Here is an 18335-nt window from a genome sequence, read left to right as displayed (position 1 = left end):
CCTTTTATGCCCCCCGGCGGGGGCGGGGCCGGGCCCGGCAGCCCCCATTGGGCGAGGAGCAGCGGGGCGGGGTCGCGTCGCAAAGGAGAGGGGTGCCCGGCGCTGGGGGGCGGGGGAGCCCGGGGGACCCCGTGGGGCACCTGCGGGATGCGACGGGCCTCGGGATGCGCTTGGTGACATTTCGGAAGCGAAACAGCGCCGCGTCCAGGCTGGGCACCGGGCCCGCCCCCGGCCTGGGGAGAAGGCTGCTTCGAAGCAGAGCTGAGCGCCCCCGGGGCCTTCCCCTAGCCGGCTGGGGAGGGGGCAAGGGGAAGCCGGGCAGCCGCGTGGGGCACTGGAAGGCTTTGGGTGGGCCCCCACAGCCGCCTGAAGCCTTTGGAGGGATGGAAGGGACCTCGGGGATCATCCAGCGCAGCCCCGAGATCCAAGCAGGAGCATCCCCAGCTTAGATCCTCCCAGCCAGTGGGCCTTGCACACCTCCAAGGATGGAGATCCCACCCCCTCTGGGTAGCCTGCTCCAGTGCTTCACCACCCTCCTGGTGAGAGAGTTTGTCCTAAGATCCAGCCTAAACTCGCCTTGTTGCGACTTGAGACCGTTGCTCCTTGTTCTGTCATCAGAACAGCCCAGCCCCATCCTCCGCCTGCAGGGGCTTGGAAGCAAGGGGCGAGGGGGGGCGGGCACGGCAAGCGGAGGGCAGGGCCCCGGGGCGCCTGGCGCTGGCTCCCGCCGCCTCCCTTCGCACTTGCTCCCATCGCCCGAGAAGAGGCGGCGGCGCCGCTGCCAGCCCCGCTTGTGCGGCAACGGAGACGCCGCTCGGGCGCCGGGCCCGGCCGGGGTGGCCTCCTCGGGGGGGATCGGAGCAAGCCCGGGAGACACGGACTGCTTCTCCCCGGCCCCTGGCAGCCCGGGCCCGGGGGGAAGCTGCTGGCCTCCGCAGCGGGCGCGGCGGTGGCAAGCGGGCGCGCACTTGCTCCTCCGTCCGAGCGGCCGGGGGCGCGGGGCGGCCCGGCCCATTCATCACTGCCCCGCGCCGGCTCCGCCATGCAAATGCGGCGCTGCCGGCACAAAGCCGCATGGAGCGGCCCTGGCACGCCGACAAAGGGCCCCCGGCGGCCCGTCGGGCTGGCGGCGCGGGGTGATGGATGGCGGCCCATTCATCTCACCTGGCCCGGCCCGCCTCGCTTTGTCCCCAGCCCCCATTGTTGGCCGCCCGGACGCCCCGGGAGGCCGCGCTTCCCATGGGCGGCAGCCGCAGCTCCCGGCCCCTCCGTCTGGGGCGGCGGGAGGAGGGGGACAGGGCGCTCCCTCCGCTCCTGGTGTCCTCTTGGAGGGTGACAGGTGCCTCTGCCCGGCGGGGACACAGGTGTCCTGTCTCATTCTCTCTGGTGTGGGGGCACACACACACCCTTTTCTCTCTCGCTAGTCTGGACACACACACACACTTTGGTCTAGGGACACCCCCACCCCCCAAGTACACCCTCACCACCCTCCACTCAAAGGCTGGCCAAGGAGGCAGCCTCCATGTGGCTGCCCGGCTTCTCCTTGGTACCCTCACTCCAGGCATTTGCAAAACCAGGAGAGCGGTTTTCAACCTTTTTTCATCTGCAGACCCCTAAAAAAAATTTCAAATGGAGGCGTGGACCTCTCTGAATTGCAAGGGCCGGTATTTATATACCTTCGATTAATCATAGTTGTCTTTTATATGCCCCTTAGATGTGGCCGGGACCCCAGGAGTCCACAGACCACAGGCTGAAAATCACTGAACTAGGGGGAAGGCTCCGGGGCTCTATTTCCCTTCAAAGCAGCCTTCTCTTTAGGCAAGACACAGATGAGCTGTGCTGTGGTCAGACTGCAGCCTGGAGATGGCCCTGTTTAGTTGAAGCAGTGTTTGTTTGCTTTTGAAATGCCATGAAGTTTAATCCCCCAATTGTCAGGGTCTCTTACAAGTAAATCCAGGAAGGAAACCAAAGGTGAAACTGAAGGAGAGAAGTGGGGTCCCCCCAGGGGAAGAGGAGACTTAAGATCTTTCTGAATTTCAAAAGAGCAACATATGAAGGCAGTGGTTTTACCGCCCTCTGTAACCCAATCTTACAAATCAAAGAAACACCTGAAACATGAAAAAGCTTCACCTCTGCTACCAACTAGCTTACGCAGAGGGCTGTGGAAACCCGCTGGCCTGAGCAGGAAAGACGTCACCCAAGAGGCAATTAAGAGTGACACTGCTGTCAGCCCAGACACAGATCACCAGTGCAGCAATGAAGATTAGATATAAATAATAGATTAGTATCTTGAGGGTACTGGGAGATTTAATTCGTTCATGTTTATAAAGTGCCTCTGCATCTCTGGGGGGAAAACATTCAAAGAAGTGTTTGTTGATACAGGCGATGCAGTTGAGAGTTTTAAAGTACATTTTTATCTGTGTGCAGGTTATTTAAGAAACTGTCAATTACATCAGTTTTGAACAGGTGATAACACATTTGAGGTTCTGCCTTGAAAAAATATATTAGAGAGCAAGAAAGTCTTGGTTTCTGCTCTCCTATTCCTTTCAACTAACATGAGAGCAAAACAAGACCCCCCCCCCCCATCTATAAGTCTTTCCTTCATTCAGTTTTTATTAAGATAAAATAAAAGATGTTTGCTTTCCTTATTTTGGAAATTCTAGCTGACTAAAATTAAAGACGTACTTCACATCCTAAACTAACTTTAGAAACACACTTTAAACAGCCCTTGCAGGGCAACAGTCATTTTGTGCATAACATAGTGGGCAGATTGACCTGCAGCAAAAATGGCAAACTCTGGCAAAATTTTACCTTTAAATATATTAGACATGAAAGATTAACAGACTATTCAGTTTGAATGTTAGGGGCTGTTGATGATTTAATTTGAGAATTACTTTTGTCATAGGAGACAGTAAGGGCAGAAAGCTTAAAGACAATTTAAGGCTTCTGATTTGATCTTGTATATTGGAGATGGGATGAGCCATAGCTGATCTGAGCAATTCCTACTTTTGTAACAGAAGCCATTTCTAGAGGGTACAAATCCCCCTGCACGAGAAGGATGATTAAACAGCTTTCTGCCAAGAAGTTAAAGAAATCTCTGTACACTTAGTTAGCCTAATCTCTGCCTTGCATTCATAGCCAGCACTAGACAGAAGGAAAAAGGAAGAAAGCTTTAGTCACACAAAAATCACACTGAAACATATTAAAAATGGATTTAAGACAAACAAATGCAGAATGCTATGCACACATATTTTGGTTTGAAACATTATTTTAAATTATTTTAAATCAATTATAAATTGATTTAAGTGGAAATAATCCAATCTTAAAAGAAAATAAGAGTAAGTGCACAGGTGTTTCCACTGCTTTAATGTAAACAGTTTACCAGTTTCCACTTCTCATCTAACCACAGCCTCAAGCATGAGAAAGTGCCCAACAATTTCTTTACATGTTAATGTGTGGTTACAGAAACCTGCTGCACAACTGGGCAGTTCTGGGTTTTCTACTCTGAGGATACAATACTCACAAATACAAAGGCAGTTTACCCCATGACACAATACAGCCCTGAGGTTTTGAAAAAAATTGTTGTGGAAGTGTTTGAAAACCAGTGAAGTGAAAAAATCTTGAATTTGGGAGTGAAAGTAAAGCCTCTGCTGCCAGTGCAAGAAGTGAAACTTTCTCTAACACCCCACTACACAAAAAAACCTTGTTTCTTAAAACAAGGATAAGCATGAAGGAAAATCCTGAACTGCACTGTCCAAACTCAACAATTTGAGGAGCACTCCCGTTCCAGCATTTTGGCTCTGAGTATAGTGTACAAAAATTATTATTTTTTGGCTGAACAGTCCTTATTGCTTGACAGTAAAGCCCTCCTCCATTGTTCAGAATAGCTGAGCTACTTGAATTGACAAGAAGTCTACTCTGCAAGTCACTCAGATAAGTTATTTAACATACAAATAACACGTATCATCCTAAGTACCAGAGGTCATTTATATCTTTCCCCAAGCAAACTGTGTTTGCAATTACTTAGTCTCCATTCTAGATAAAGAAATAAATACAGTTTTAATAACTATTTCAGATCAGTCTGCATTGTTAGATAAGTGCAAATTCATGTTAAGGAAAATAAAGTCTTTTGGATATGAGTAATCTTCAGTTACATCCCCAAAGGATGGTGCAGTGTTTTGAAAGTAAATAAAGCTACTTGCTGAAACCCGGTATGTTACAAACAAAACGAAAAGAAACCCCTGAATAAAAGTCATCCTTGTCAAGGATGGTTTTGTTGTGTTGAAAGGAGCATGAACACCATCAGAGATAAGAGATACGCACTCCTGTCCATCCCCCTATCCAAACAACTTGAATACTGTATGGAATAATTCTTGAATAAACTGTGCCTCTTTTGAATAGCTGTGTATGTTCACGGCTCTCTGTCGACAGGGATGAATATGTTCATATTATTTTGTCTTACAATTATTATGTTTTAACGACCAACAGTGAAAGAGTTTAGTAGGAAACCTAAGGGGAAAAGAAACAGCATAAACATCTAGAAAATGTAAGCAACCCCCCCATAATTATAAGTTCAAAACCACTTTAAAACTCAATTCCAATTTGAAAATATACTAAAAGAAAGTCAATACTAAACACATTTATCCTTTTTAGAAGTTTACTTTTCATATCAAAGTAGTTGCATATGCACTTACACAATTGTTTAAAACAGCAGATGAATAAGTTGCATGTGTTTGGCAGAGCCATAATTAACATGACAAAACATGTCTATTTAAAGTATTAAAATAAGGTCTTGGGGCAACTCTCTAGGTGGTCTAAATCAGTATAACTCCACTGATTTTAACAGTGACACCATTCACTCCAGCTAAGGATTTGGCCAATGGTCCTTCTCATCCTGCTCTGTCTACTATTCCATGAATTTAAAAAAACTTGGCTGTTAGATACCTCTTAATGTGCTTTCAAATTATGAATGACAATTATTTAACACTTTTCTAAGACAAAACAAATGTAAACAATTTAAGTACTGGGCACTGATTTTTCTTCAAAAAGTTCTTTTGACTTCAGCATGTTTTGTCTATGACAATCCTGTAACTTTCTTTTTTGTCATGAAACCCAGACTTAAAAGTGATGTGCAAATAATATTATGTCCAAAAATATTAAATTACTAGCTGACACACTCTTTCGTATGTTTTCTTCTTATATCTTCCTGCCTAGGTTGCAAGTGAAAATAATATGTGTTTAAATCATGGCCCCACTCAATCGAATGGGAGATTCTTTTTTGTCATTGCCTGTGACACCAACATGTCCCCAACAATATTCTCAAAGTAGTTAAGTTCAAAACCTCAAAACAAACTGGAACAATTTAACATACAGTGCTGCTATTGCTAAACTAGCACATAATTAGTAGTAATATTATAGAGCAGGGCTGAGCTGCACTGGCAGGGATTTTTGACTGAATTTACATGACACCTACCCATATCATTATGGGTTCATCAGCATTAGTAACATCTCATTGTTCAGCATTAACCAACTACAGCAATATGTTATTTTCTGAAGAACAGGATAACACATTTCTGAATAAAAAAAACCTATATATTTTCCACTAAGATCTTCTTTTAATGTAAAGATTTACTTGTCTTTGTGGCAGGAGATGCAGACAATTATTGGGCCTGAATTTCCACTATGTTGACTGCCATAGGGAACTTGATACACTCTGCCTAGTACCAACCTTGATAAAGAACAGGTCACTCTATGCATTGTCTTAACTTTTACCAGCTGGACATGGTTCCCATGGAAAGTGATGATGGCTGGAGTACAGTGTATAGACATGGCTCTTTCCTCCCCCCCAGCACGCTTTTCTCTTGTAGGGTTATGGGGAAGGGCAATGCAAGAGACCTCTCAACTGGCTGAATGCCTGTTGGGGACTCCCTAACACAAGGGAAATTTTCAGTGATGACAGGGCTGGATTTCACCACCTCTGTTGTACAGCAGTATCTTACAAGAGACAAAATGAGGCAGAAAAATCTAACTTAGCATTTCAAAATAGCTTCATGCCAAGAAGTATATTACTTTGGGGCTGTTCAACTGATGGAGTATTATCAACTAGGATACTAGAGGTAAAAAATACTTGCCTTTTTTCTATCACTGCAGATAACCTTGCAGTTACAGTGGTCACCATTAACAGTTAATATAGACTGTTAGTCTCTATGTGGTGATAACAGGGAAACTGAAGTTAATTACTGCCCTAAGTATAAAGCAAAACTGATCTCTGATACCATAGTGTGGCAGTTGTTGGTGAATGCTGACCTTCTGATGAAGAGTACCCAGTTATCTACTTGCTCCAGTGTCATAAGGGATATCTATTGCAGGTTCACAGGGTAGACTGAAGGTAAGCATGACAATGGTAGGCTAGGGTAGCTGACAGTATTCAGTATCACTCCTCTTAATTATCAAAGAAAGATCTAAAGGAAGAGAATAAGAAGAACTGGAAGGGAAGGAAGTTTTCATTTTGGGAAAGCAAATGTTTGGTTATCTCAGTAAAATATGTTATTTTTGTAATTTGATTAATTACATCTTACAGGAAATAAATTAACTCTTCATCCAATGCACTAACTAGACAGGAAACGTTAATCGGTCACAAAGCTATTTGTCTGGTATTACTCAAAACGTTCACTTATCTGTACTGTATATTTAAGTCTGTGAGAGATAACTGTCACCACTTTCTTTTGTGTCTTTTTTAACTTGTCTCAGAAGCTAGTGTTTGTATGTATTCAGTCAAAGTTTTTGAAAATGAATGTACTCCATAATTGTTACTCTATCAGTGACTTTAAATCTGGAACGTTTTTTATCTGAAATTCCAGTAGCATCTGCCCAAATGCCTTGCCCTGTAGAGAGAATTAAAAAAGGTTTTATTATCATGTGATACATATGAAGAAAAGAACATTTTTATGTATTCACATCTCAACAAACTACTTTGCAAAACTACCCTACAAAATATTTTTATTAGAAATATTGTTTAAACAAACAAGATATCTCTTCTGCACTATACAACATCCCTGAACTTGGGGGTATTCAAAGCCTGGATCTTAATTTTGCAGGCCAAGCGAATATCTGATTAGAAGAATAATATCTAACACACTTTGTTTTGTCCTCTCTCTCTCTCCCCGTTTAGCTTTGTTACTAGTACACAGTCTTCTGAATCAATTTTTTTTTACTTGAAGTTGAGATTTGCAACAATTTAAGCTTCAGTAGACTGAACTGAGATTTCCCAGTTGATTTATTTATTGGCTACTGCATATCAGAGTTCAGTGAGCTAAATCTCTTGGCATTATAGTTTCTTTATTTGGCACAGAATTTCTGCCATACTATTTTTACTGAAGAGTATCCTGTTCTGTTAATAATCCTGTCAATTTCTGTGAGACTACTTTTGCAACAAGGCATTTCTCAGTCTAAGAATGACAGACTTGGGCTCTTAATATCACATGTACTGTTGTGGTCTTCTGCTCAGTTTAAGAAATGTTTCTGATATGTCATTTAATCTCTGGAATTTTGGTTTTCGGAGAGGCTGATTTTTTTTTTCTTTCTTGCATCCAAATAACACAAAACCAATCCACACATGAGTCAGCCTTATTTCTACCATCTGGATCATATTTGCAGAATGATAAAGTGGCATATAATATCAAAACAGTAGATTTGAATTTGGTTCATAGGATTTGATTAGCTCTTAGCAAAATGTTATCCCAGTTGCCTAAAAAAGTTTTTAGAGGCAGTAAAGCAGAAGGCCACAGTGGCACTGGGAGACAGGTGGAGAACAAAATGAGAATGTCTTGCAGTAGCTGCAGATTGGTTTTCCATGTGTTCCATCAGGTTCACAAGAAAGTAGGACTCCTTCTCCACTCACAGCCTGATTAGCCAACCCCTTGTGATTCAAATACCCCAAGAATGCTAGTAATAACATCTAGATCCTGCAGTTATGCAGTGGGAGTTAGAAGACTAACAGTGCCTCTACCTTCATCTCAACAGTATTGAACTAGTCAGAATTGAGCTCTATGGAGGAAGATCCTTAAATGATATGAATTAATATGCAGTTCCATGGAAGTCAAAGGAATTGTATTAAAGGAATATATGACCATCTGAGGTTCTGATCATTTTATACAGCAATATGCTCATAAAAAATAGTTGTCTAGCAAAGACTTACTCTCCAAAAATATGACAGACTTTTTCTGTGAGTTCACTGATATGTAAAAAACAGAGCTAATACACCACAAGGCCAGTTTCATCATTCATAAAGCTTTCAAATTCACTTTAGTGTATAACTGTCACATTTTTTTCCAGCAAATAGTCCCACTTTGCACTGTAGTGCACTGCTCAGTTTCCAAACTTACAAAAAATTAACCTGACATACTTATCTGAAATTAAAAAGCAGCTACAAAAACAAAGGCAGAAGATTATTTATCCATCTCAGTAGCTGGTTAAATAGTCTATACAGTCAGTAGCCATAAAAAATAACTATATCAAATCAATGCTTAGATACATGCCTGTGGGTCACTTCTTAAAGATGCAATACCACCACCTCCAAGGGAATTCTTCAGAACAAAATTTAATCCATTTATTCCTGGTAACTCATATCTGTAAAGGTAAGAGAATTAAATGTTTGTTTACAGCAGATACAGATTATTTGTTTTGTACAGAAGTAACATCAAGTGAAACACAGCATGCAGAAAGAGATTATGTAAGGACTGTGATGCTATCCAAAATGCAAAACTGTTGGAAATGAAAAAGAAAACAAATGTTAAATGTAAAAACCTGACTGATAATGTCAAGTTAAAATTAAAAAATAGATTGTTTTCTCAAAAGGAAGAAACAGCTGTATCTGTTTCACAGGCAAATTACCAAGTTTTAGCTTGGGAACCAAATCTGAACAATGGGTAAAGACTTTTAAATGTTTCATGGTCTGTTACTTAAAATATTCTATAGATTCTTTTAAATCTCTGAATTTTCTGTGGTTAATCCTGGCTGTCATCCAATCAGCAATTGATATGCTGTCGGTTACTGAGAAGTAACTGTACAATGAGGCTGTTTGTACCCATGACACCATTACCATGTACACGTGATGAAAATGTCACTTTGTGTGGCTTAATGGAGGCACGCTGTACATATGCAGGAGTTTGGAGGTTTTTAAATGAGTTTAAAAACCTCCAAACCTCCTGCATGTGTACATCCTGATGCAATGCATTGCAGCTACTAGTCAGCTCACCTCTGGCTGCAAGAGAGGCGGGCAGGCTCTGCAGGAAAAAAGGATCGGACCCCTCACCACTTCTGCCTTCAGCAGGCACCTGTGGTGTCCCCACCATAAAGCACTGGTTTCAACTGCTAGATCTACAACATACCTATGTTTATCTTTCCTTGCAGTGCTTATCACTGATTTGTCTGCTTTCTCATAATTCTCCTGCAATTGTTTTCCTGTGTTTTGTTGGTCTTGGCATTCAGGCTTTTTTCCTTAGTGCTTCCTTTCCTCAGTGAGGTGTCGTATCTTTTGACTTTACCAGTTCTTGTTCTGTTTCTATCTAGCTGTCCCTGTTACAGCTTGAATCAAATTTTCTGAGCACTGTATATTTTTCTTCAGATCCACTTTGTATCTCACATTCTTCTGCCTTTGGGTGCATACAAAGGACAGAAAGGCACTTACGATCATGCTGTAACTTTTGCACTTTACACAAAGTACTAAAAGCTACAACGCGATTGAACATAACAGCTGTTTGGCGTGTGTGTTGAGGGGTGGCTCGGAGCCTTCCTGCACTGGAGAAGGCCAGGAGGCAGGGGGAGCTGTTGCATGCCTCCCAGCGTGCTCTGCAGGCTCAGGGAGCTGCCAGAAACTCCGGACAGCAGCCAAGGACTAGCCATAGCCAAGCAGCAGCTTGCCTTCCCCAGGGCCCTGGCTGGCTCAGTCCCCAGACTGTCAGTGACAGCCTCTCAATCCAGCCCCACCTCCTACCTCTGGCCAGCTGAGAGCTACAGCCTGGCCAGAGGGAAGGTAGGAGGGATGATGTCCTTCCCTGTAGGAACCCTGGGATCAGGAGAGCTGGCAGCCCGGCTAAGCACAATGCAGGGGGAAGGCTCCCTCCTGCTTGCTCTCTGATCTCATAGGCTGTAGTGGCCTATGGTCCTGAGGGAACTTGCAGGGGGGAGAGACCCCTTTCCCCTACAACACATCCAGCTGGGCTGCCAGCTCCCCCAGTCCCAGGGGCACTGCAGGCAGAGACACCATTGCTTCTTCCCTCACCCTGGCCAGGCTGTGGCTCTCAACTGGCCAGAGGAAGAAAACAGAGCTGGGATGAGAGGCTGTCTCTGACAACCAGAGGCAGGGCCATCCTGGTGCTCGGGCAGGCAGAGGAGACAAGCTCTGCCTGCCTTAGGCTAGAACATGGCCCTGTACAAAAGGATGCAGGTGGATGTCACCTTCCCCAAGAACTGGTACACAGGTTCACTAAGGTACTTTGCCTTACAGTGCCTTCATCTGCTAACTCATCAAAGGAGGATTAAATTTTCGTGTGATCAGCCTTGAATGTTTGTTAGTTTACAGCTGTAGAGTACTTTTGGGGGCCTCACTGTGCAAAAAAATTATAACCTTTATACAAACCCTTTGACAGTGCCTTACGTCTGTCCTCAGTTCAAATTGCAATTCCTCAGTGTCTTAAATTTACAGTTCTGAATTCCTGATTTTATTTGCCACTCTCTGTTTCTATGGAAAGTCAATCTTTCTTAACTTTCAGTTTGACAGAGCAAAGGCTGTGATTGTTGCTGCTATCTGCTGCTCAGTACGCTCTTGCATCTTGGATGGATGACCTGGCTTTCAAAGTGATGCACATACCATTTTGTGAATTCAACATACCAGTATCTTTAGGATGTGTTTGGAGAGACCGGGTACTTGCAAGTACAATTGAATTAATCTCTTGTTGGTTTGGTTTGATGATTCCCAGCCTAGGCCTCACCATTTCTCTTTCCACTCCTTGGATGTCACATTCTGCTTTGGTTTGCAGTTTACTCAATAAAAGGATTAAGTTTGGTACTGGTATTCTGTCAATCATGCTTTAGAAGCAATTGTGGAACTTATCTTTATACTCAACATTGTTCTATGTTCTTCTGTCAGCACTAAACAACTGACATCTCTAAGAATATGGTTTAGAATCTGGCATATATGATGCATTGTTCGAAAGATTCCCAGTCAATGCATGACTTTTCCATAGAAACTTCCATGGTGGGTGTTACTGTCTGGATACTTGTCACTGCTGCAATCTGAATACAGGCAATTCTTTTTCTGACAGCATTTTTTCCCATACCTGTCAAGCTATTTTCACTGATGCCAGGATTTCAGGTCCACAGTTTTATTTCTCCCTCAAGATCTACAAGGTCTTTGCTGTTTTTTATACATCATTCTCAATTCCAGTAATTGACTATTGGATTACTGAACTATTGTTGGCTATCACTTGCTGTCAGCAATAAACTTTTCAGGGTCCTAACTTTCATATACTGCCTTTTCATTACGAGCTTTCATAATACATAATGGGTTTTTAGTTTTCTCTTCTATGCAGCCATTTAAGCCAATTTAGAAGGCGAGTGTTGGAAATCCAATAGACCACATCTGTCTCTACTGCTAGGTGACTAGCCCTGTTTAGCCCTTTTACCTGGACTTGGGACTGGCAACAACATCAAGATACACAACATAAGTCTTAAAACAGAATAGAAAGGAAAAAAAAACAGATGGGACTTGCAAAAGTTGGTCTGAGAAGACTTAGTCCTACACTGAATCGGAGCAACTTGACACAAGTATGTATCCAATAGACTGGTATTGAGAAACTGAAAAACAAAAGTACTGAGAATTTATCTAATCATAGCAGAAATACTGCAAGTCCCTATCACCACCACGCATATGAAAGTAACAGAGGTGTCCACTGAAGTTTGAGGAAAAGAGACCCCTATAACCAATGGAAACATGGAATCATAAAATATTGAAAAAGGGATAGTACTGTACTAAAACAACTGGAGAGGAGCCACATGCAATATTATGTAGGATGAAAGAGGCAATGGATGCAAAGCATTAAGAACACAATGGATTCAATTCATCCCCAAGAGACCATGTACAGTCCAGATAAGGATCATCCCACCTGTCCTTGACAGAAGAGGGAATAGACTGGCAGGTTCCCTTCAGCATGAATTTCATCAATTCTCAAAAGGTATTTAACAGTCTGCATAGACCTGTATTGAGGAACCTCTCTCAACTCTACAGAATTCCAGCTAAAGTCATCATCCAGATGATACACAACTATGCAAAGCACCCTCTCGGGGAGAACAACTAGGCATCAGAGTGGGTTTCATTTGCACACAGAAGCGAAACAGAGCTGCATTTTCACTCTATTGCTGCCTGGGATTGCCACAGACTGAAACATAAGAAGGGTATAGACAACACAAAGCAAATACCTTGGCTAAATGGCACTTGCCTAAAAGACCTAGACTTTGTTGACGACATTAAAATGAGTAAAGGATCCTAGAAAACTACAGAGACAGAAAAACTGAGAGAAAGCCATAGGCTGAATAAAGTTCAAACTTTTTGCCATGGAAAATATACCTGAAATCCAGAGATTAAACATCAACACCACAACAGAAGGCTAATTCATCAAGAAGGCAGATAAGGTCCCTACCTGGTAGAGCTTAACTAAGGCACTGGAGACATCAAGACAGGAACAGCACTGGCAACATATGAAAATCAGATATACAACACCACAACAAAACTGAAATTTTTTACCTCAATCTCACTGCTAGTGTAGGGCTAAGAATTGGAAACCTAACAAAAAACCCCCAAAAAACAGACAACTATAGATACCTTCAAAGACAAATATCTTTTTGATGGTAATCTTTTGTGGACATCTAAGAAAAATCACCAACCAGTAGCTCAACTCCATCAGAACCACACTTGTGTAGAACCTGGACTTCGGATGCCAATACACAGACTCCTGCACAAAGCTACCAAATGAGGTGAGAAAGAGGGTTAAAGCAAACCCATTACTGGGAAATTGATCTCCACACTACAATGCATATGGAAGCAACAGCAAATGACAGAGGAATGGAAAAAAACTGATTTCTACAGTATGCACCAGTGCTGACACAGGAAGAATGTAATATAAATAACAGATATTAACACAGAACAGTAGTTTATGGCACATTCATTTCAAATACTTTGCATAAATATTCAGGCTAATTTATTTTAGCTCATGCTAGCATTTCAGAAATTATATTTGTTTTTATTTGATTTATATGCTGTCCTTCCAAAAAAAGACTAAGGGCAGCTTACAATAAGGGAAACAAAGAACAGTAGATATAAAATAAAATATTAAAATAAGAACAAATTCCCCCCTTCCTGTTCAATATGCGTGTCCATCTGTTTGTGTTCACGAGTAGTACGAGAGACTGCATTAAATAACGAACTGTGTGAAGAATTTTATTTGGAGACACAAATAAAAGCACTTGGGAAATCTTATGGGGGTGCTTGGGAAGGTTCAAATACTTTAAAATAAAAAGAAGCTATAAAAATGTTCAGTAATAATGCATCAACCAAAATAGATAAGTTATCTAGTGCATTTTCTGAATATGACAATAAAGTCAAATCTAAACTACGGCTAAGAAAAATTATGTAATTGTGTAATTCACTCAACATTTTAAAGCTGCATTTAAAAGAGCAGAAAATGAACCAAAAAAACCTGGTTCAAAGCATATTAACACCGGGACAGGAAGTAATAAAACCAAGAAAATTCATTGTTCAAGTTGAGCTCCTATACTGAGGCACAATGGGGTGCCTCCCTAATTACTTCCTTTAAAGTACTATGTGCAGGTATTCATCAGAGATCAGACTTTCCTGTGAAGTTCCTGTAAACTTTGGTCATGATGCTCTTTGCATGTATATTTATTTAAAAAATAATATATCAAGAGACAGAAAGCAGTCTTCTTCATAGGGGTTAAGGAGCAAATGAAATTTTAGGTTATGATGTTTGTTTAGTAGGCGGGTTGTGTGAATATACCTGCTATTGTGTTCTGTGCATTAAATCTGTGGACAGAAATAACAGATGGTTTAGCATTTCAGTAGATGTATCAGGTTTGCTTTCTTTGTTGCTTTTTTTTTTTTTTTTTAGATGCTAGAAGGCATCTGATAAATTTTGTATGTTTTAATATGGGAACATGTTTAAGTAGCACAAACAAAATAACCATACCACCAAAAAAGAAAAACAAGCCGAAAACCTCAGACTAACTTTGGTATTCTCACTGAATCAGAGAAGTGAAAAGCTCAAAATTGTAACTGTTTTTAATCTTGTGTTCTAAATTTAACCATAAGTCCAAATAAACCATTTTATTATTTGTATAATTCTAATATTCTCCTATTCTGAAAATATATAAAACCAAACTATGCAAAATTAAAGGTGATGAAAGTTAGATGGAACTGATGTATTAACAGGCAGCCCTGAAAGCATATTGGCTTAACAGAGCAGGAAAGGGCACGTAATGATCTAGTTAAAACAGGACACAACTATTTTATTAGTCTAGGAGACAGAAAGAATTTAATTATTTCTTTAAGAGGGAAAGACAAGGGGCCAGATCCTGTTCAACCTCCTAAACACCTAAATAGACGTCACTGCCTAAATGTGATCCTACTCCACACTGCTCAAGTCTCTGAAAAAACATTAACATACCTACATTTGTAACACATCACTTTAGCCTTAAGACTCAGCCACAAAAAATAAAAATCAGCAAGCAGGAGGACACATCCACATCTTGCATTAACTCTTTTTAGGCACTTGAGTGCAGTGGATTAAGATCACAATCAGGTTCCTAATAGGTGGAATTAGATCTGGCCTAAAGTTTCTTTCTACATTTTTGTTCTGTATTTCTCATCTTTCTTTAAGTGGATCTCAATATGCACCGGACTAAATCCAGAGCATTAAACATTTAGCAGTGCACAAATAATCCTGCACTGGCAAGAAGGTGGATAAAATGATAAAATCTTTTCCATCTCCAAGTTCCATGATTTTAAACTTGCTACAATACCCAACACACATTCACTCTGTTTTCAATAGTATCCCTGATCAGACACTCTTTTTTTAGAGAACTTTGAAGCGTACCATCTTTTTCTAAGGTTAGAAATAGTTTCTTAGTGTGCATATACTCATCTTCTACTTGTTGTCAGAAACTGTATCCAAATTTGTCTCACTATTCCATTTTGAAGTTGCATATCACATTTAAAAGGAATAAGTGTATTTAATTCAAGAAGTGATTGTATGTGGAAAAAGTAAATTGCCCGTAGTTTTAGAAATAAGGCCTTTATTACTATGATACCTGAAACACCCACAACTTTACAGCTTGCTATTATTTCTATCAAAAAGAATTTCCCCTACATCTTGCACACACATTTATTTTGCCACCTTTAAAAATGCAATGGAATACTAACCTTTAATATTTAATGGAGCAGGCCAACTGTTTATGCTTAAATAGGGTATTTTGGTTCTTAATAATGTTTTTTTTACCCCCACATTTTCTCTTTAAACAGCAAGATTGTTGTTTTTTATTGAGTTTCCACATTCATTAAAACTTTACCGTCTGAAAGAAACTTCAGATCTGAAGCATGTGACCATAATCCTCATGATCCTCAAGTGTTCTACAAAAGGACCCGTTCTTTCCTCCCCTAGTTTTTCACTTTGCTTACAGAGCCCCATTATAACAACATTAGAAGATGACAGAAAACAAACACAGATGATCTAATTAATGAAAATAAAGTGTTTTTATCCAGAACCCAGCAACATTTTAACATCTGTCTGTGAACGTAAACAGCACTGAGGAACAAGCAAATCTCTCTTAGGAAAGCAGAAAAGGCAAAGCTTTGACTTGTTTGATGTACATGGCAATTCTTGTAACAGATTCATCGTGTATCATTTTCTCATTTTTTCCTTTTTGCTCAGTTCCAGATGAAAATAGTTGTAAATTTAACATAAGACATTTTTCAGTAAATTCATTTGTCACTGTTAATTAAATGGTGAGTAAGGCTAGGTGAAGTTATTACACATAAATGGGTATACGTGATTGGAAACACGTCTAAACCTGTAACAGAACAGAAGCTCAGTGCATATAGACTGGTTTAAAAATGATGGAACCTGGTCTAAGATAGATCTGGATAGATGTAATATCATGAATTCACAGAAGTTTAGGTCTGGAAGGGACCTTGTAAGATCATCGGGTCCAGCCCCTCTGCTCTGGGCAGGAAAGACTGCTGTAGTTAAATAAACGTAGCAAGGTGTGCATCCAGTATCCTTCTGAAGATCTCCAGGGTAGCTGCCTGCACCACCCCCGCTGGGAGGCCAGCCTAAGAAGAGCAGCTGTAGAGACCAAAATCCACCTCCTGTGCAGTTCTACCTTTACTTGTCCTTCCCAAAGGCACAGTTCTTGAGACCCTCTCCTCTATTATAGGAAGTGAAAGATCAATGAAAGCTTCTTACTGTGGAACTATTTTCACATTCCTCACACATGGCAGTGCTAGTCAATTCACCAACAAAGATCCTATCTATGAAGTTCTTCTTCACACTCTTTCTTCCAAGATTTAATCGGTTTAGGTTAGACCCGTCTATCGAATTTCTGCCCTCCCAACTTTACTTCGATTGCTGTCCTCGGGCATCCCAGACTCCTTTGTGGGCCCCTGGTAACTCACTCATTGCAGGGCAGATGGGCTAGCCTCTGCCCGTTATCTTCTCCTCTGGCTCAGTGCCAGGGGTATGGCCCACCCCCAGGCTGTCATAGAACGGATGCAGCAAAGCTTCTGTTCCCCAGGCCAGCATCGTGCCTGGACCTGTCAGCCAGGCCAGGCGGAGGAGGGGCCGGGGGGGCATGGAGGCCCCTGCCACCACCCTGCCAGAATAACTGGGGGAGTTCATGGTGGGGGCTTCCCCTGCCCCCACTGACTGGGCCAGTGCAGCTTCTTTCCCTTTCTCCAGCTCCACCCCCACCAGCCGTTAGTGGGAGGGGAGAGGAAGGAAGCAGGGGAAAGTAGTATGGGCCTCCGCCCCAGCTTGTTGGTTTGGGTCTGTGGGGCTAGGCCCAATCCATGCAGCTAGGGTCTCTGCTCCTTACCTCACCCCGCCCAACCTTCCTAACAGCTGCAGGCATAAGCTGTGGCTCAGAGCCCCATGGCTTTGGCTGTGCCAGGAATGGGGGGCACGGTGGGTGTGGGAATGGAGCCCCCCCACCATGTGGAGCCCCCCACCAGACCTGAGTCAGTAAGCTGGGGGGTATGGGGCAGGGGGCTCCATCCCCTGACTTCCAGTTCCTAGCCTTGTGGACAGCTGCGTGGCTCTGGTGCTGAGCCCCCATACCCAAGTCAGCATAGCTGGGGTGGCCCACATGGCAGGGAAGCTTTATTCCATCCCCCAGTTGTTGCTGAAAGCAGACACCTGGCGGGGGTGCAGGACTGCGGAGAGGTGCCATGTGGACCAATCAGAGGTGGCCAGCTTCTCAGCTGGGCTCTGCATTATTTGGCAGCCTGCTATGAGTGCCCCCAGGCTGCTGACCTTGGCTACTGCAGGCTGCCTTCATGATCCCCCTACCCCAAAGGGTGAACGTGAGTTCTGTTCACTCCCAGACTAACCTAGGGTGCTTAGAAAAAGCCATGAAAGTTAGTATGAATCCACCTCAGGCTTTTTGAACATCTTTACTTGGCCTAAGAGTGAGTGCACCCTCTACCTTTGAGGGCATGTCAACATGTCACAAGGCAGTGCCATGCAAAGAGACCCAACCTAAATACAAACATGGCTGTACTGCTTCTGGCACAGTCATACCTAAAGGCACAGCACAGAATTTACAGGCCAGAGACAGTAGGTTGTAAGGCAGGGTCCTGATCTTGAGTTGTACCACACTATTCTCAAGCCATCCAAAAGTTAGATGGTTTCAGGTAGAATTTGCTATGCCCAGACAGTAATATGTAATGCAGGATTGCCACCTTTACAGGTAGTAAATATTTTAGACAGAAACAGATTCCTAAGCTATTGAAGTTTGCTAAACTTGAGGCCCTGAAGTATGGGATAATGTGGCTTCTTAAAAAACTTAGGTAAGATTCTGGAATGCAAATTCTTCAGTCACCAAACACTGGAAACTCTGAATACTGGCGTGAGAGTGCACAGCTGCTATTCCATGGACATTTTCAAAATGTTTAGTTTTCTTTACATATTGCAGAAGAACCTACCATATTTACTTGAATCTAAGACAGCCCTGAATTTAACTCACCCCCCAATAATTAGATTCTATGC

The 18335-nt window shown here is 42.4% G+C and overlaps 1 protein-coding gene across 1 annotated transcript in view; it reads right to left on the bottom strand.

The window, feature by feature from the left end:
* Window positions 1–4093: 4093 nt before the first annotated feature.
* The window catches only part of LOC109309691, a 113637-nt gene continuing 99395 nt past the window's right edge, over window positions 4094–18335 (bottom strand). The window contains exons 19-20 of the mRNA XM_019534505.1: window positions 8538–8628; window positions 4094–6884 (exon numbers count right to left, since the gene is read on the bottom strand). Coding sequence (XP_019390050.1) covers window positions 6810–6884; window positions 8538–8628 — 166 coding nt within the window. The 3' untranslated portion in view covers window positions 4094–6809. The remainder of the gene's footprint in view (window positions 6885–8537; window positions 8629–18335) is intronic.

This window comes from Crocodylus porosus, unplaced genomic scaffold (assembly GCF_001723895.1).
Source record: "Crocodylus porosus isolate Cpor-Errol unplaced genomic scaffold, CroPor_comp1, whole genome shotgun sequence".
Lineage (NCBI taxonomy): Eukaryota > Metazoa > Chordata > Crocodylia > Crocodylidae > Crocodylus > Crocodylus porosus.
This window is presented reverse-complemented; position numbering and strand designations above follow the sequence as displayed.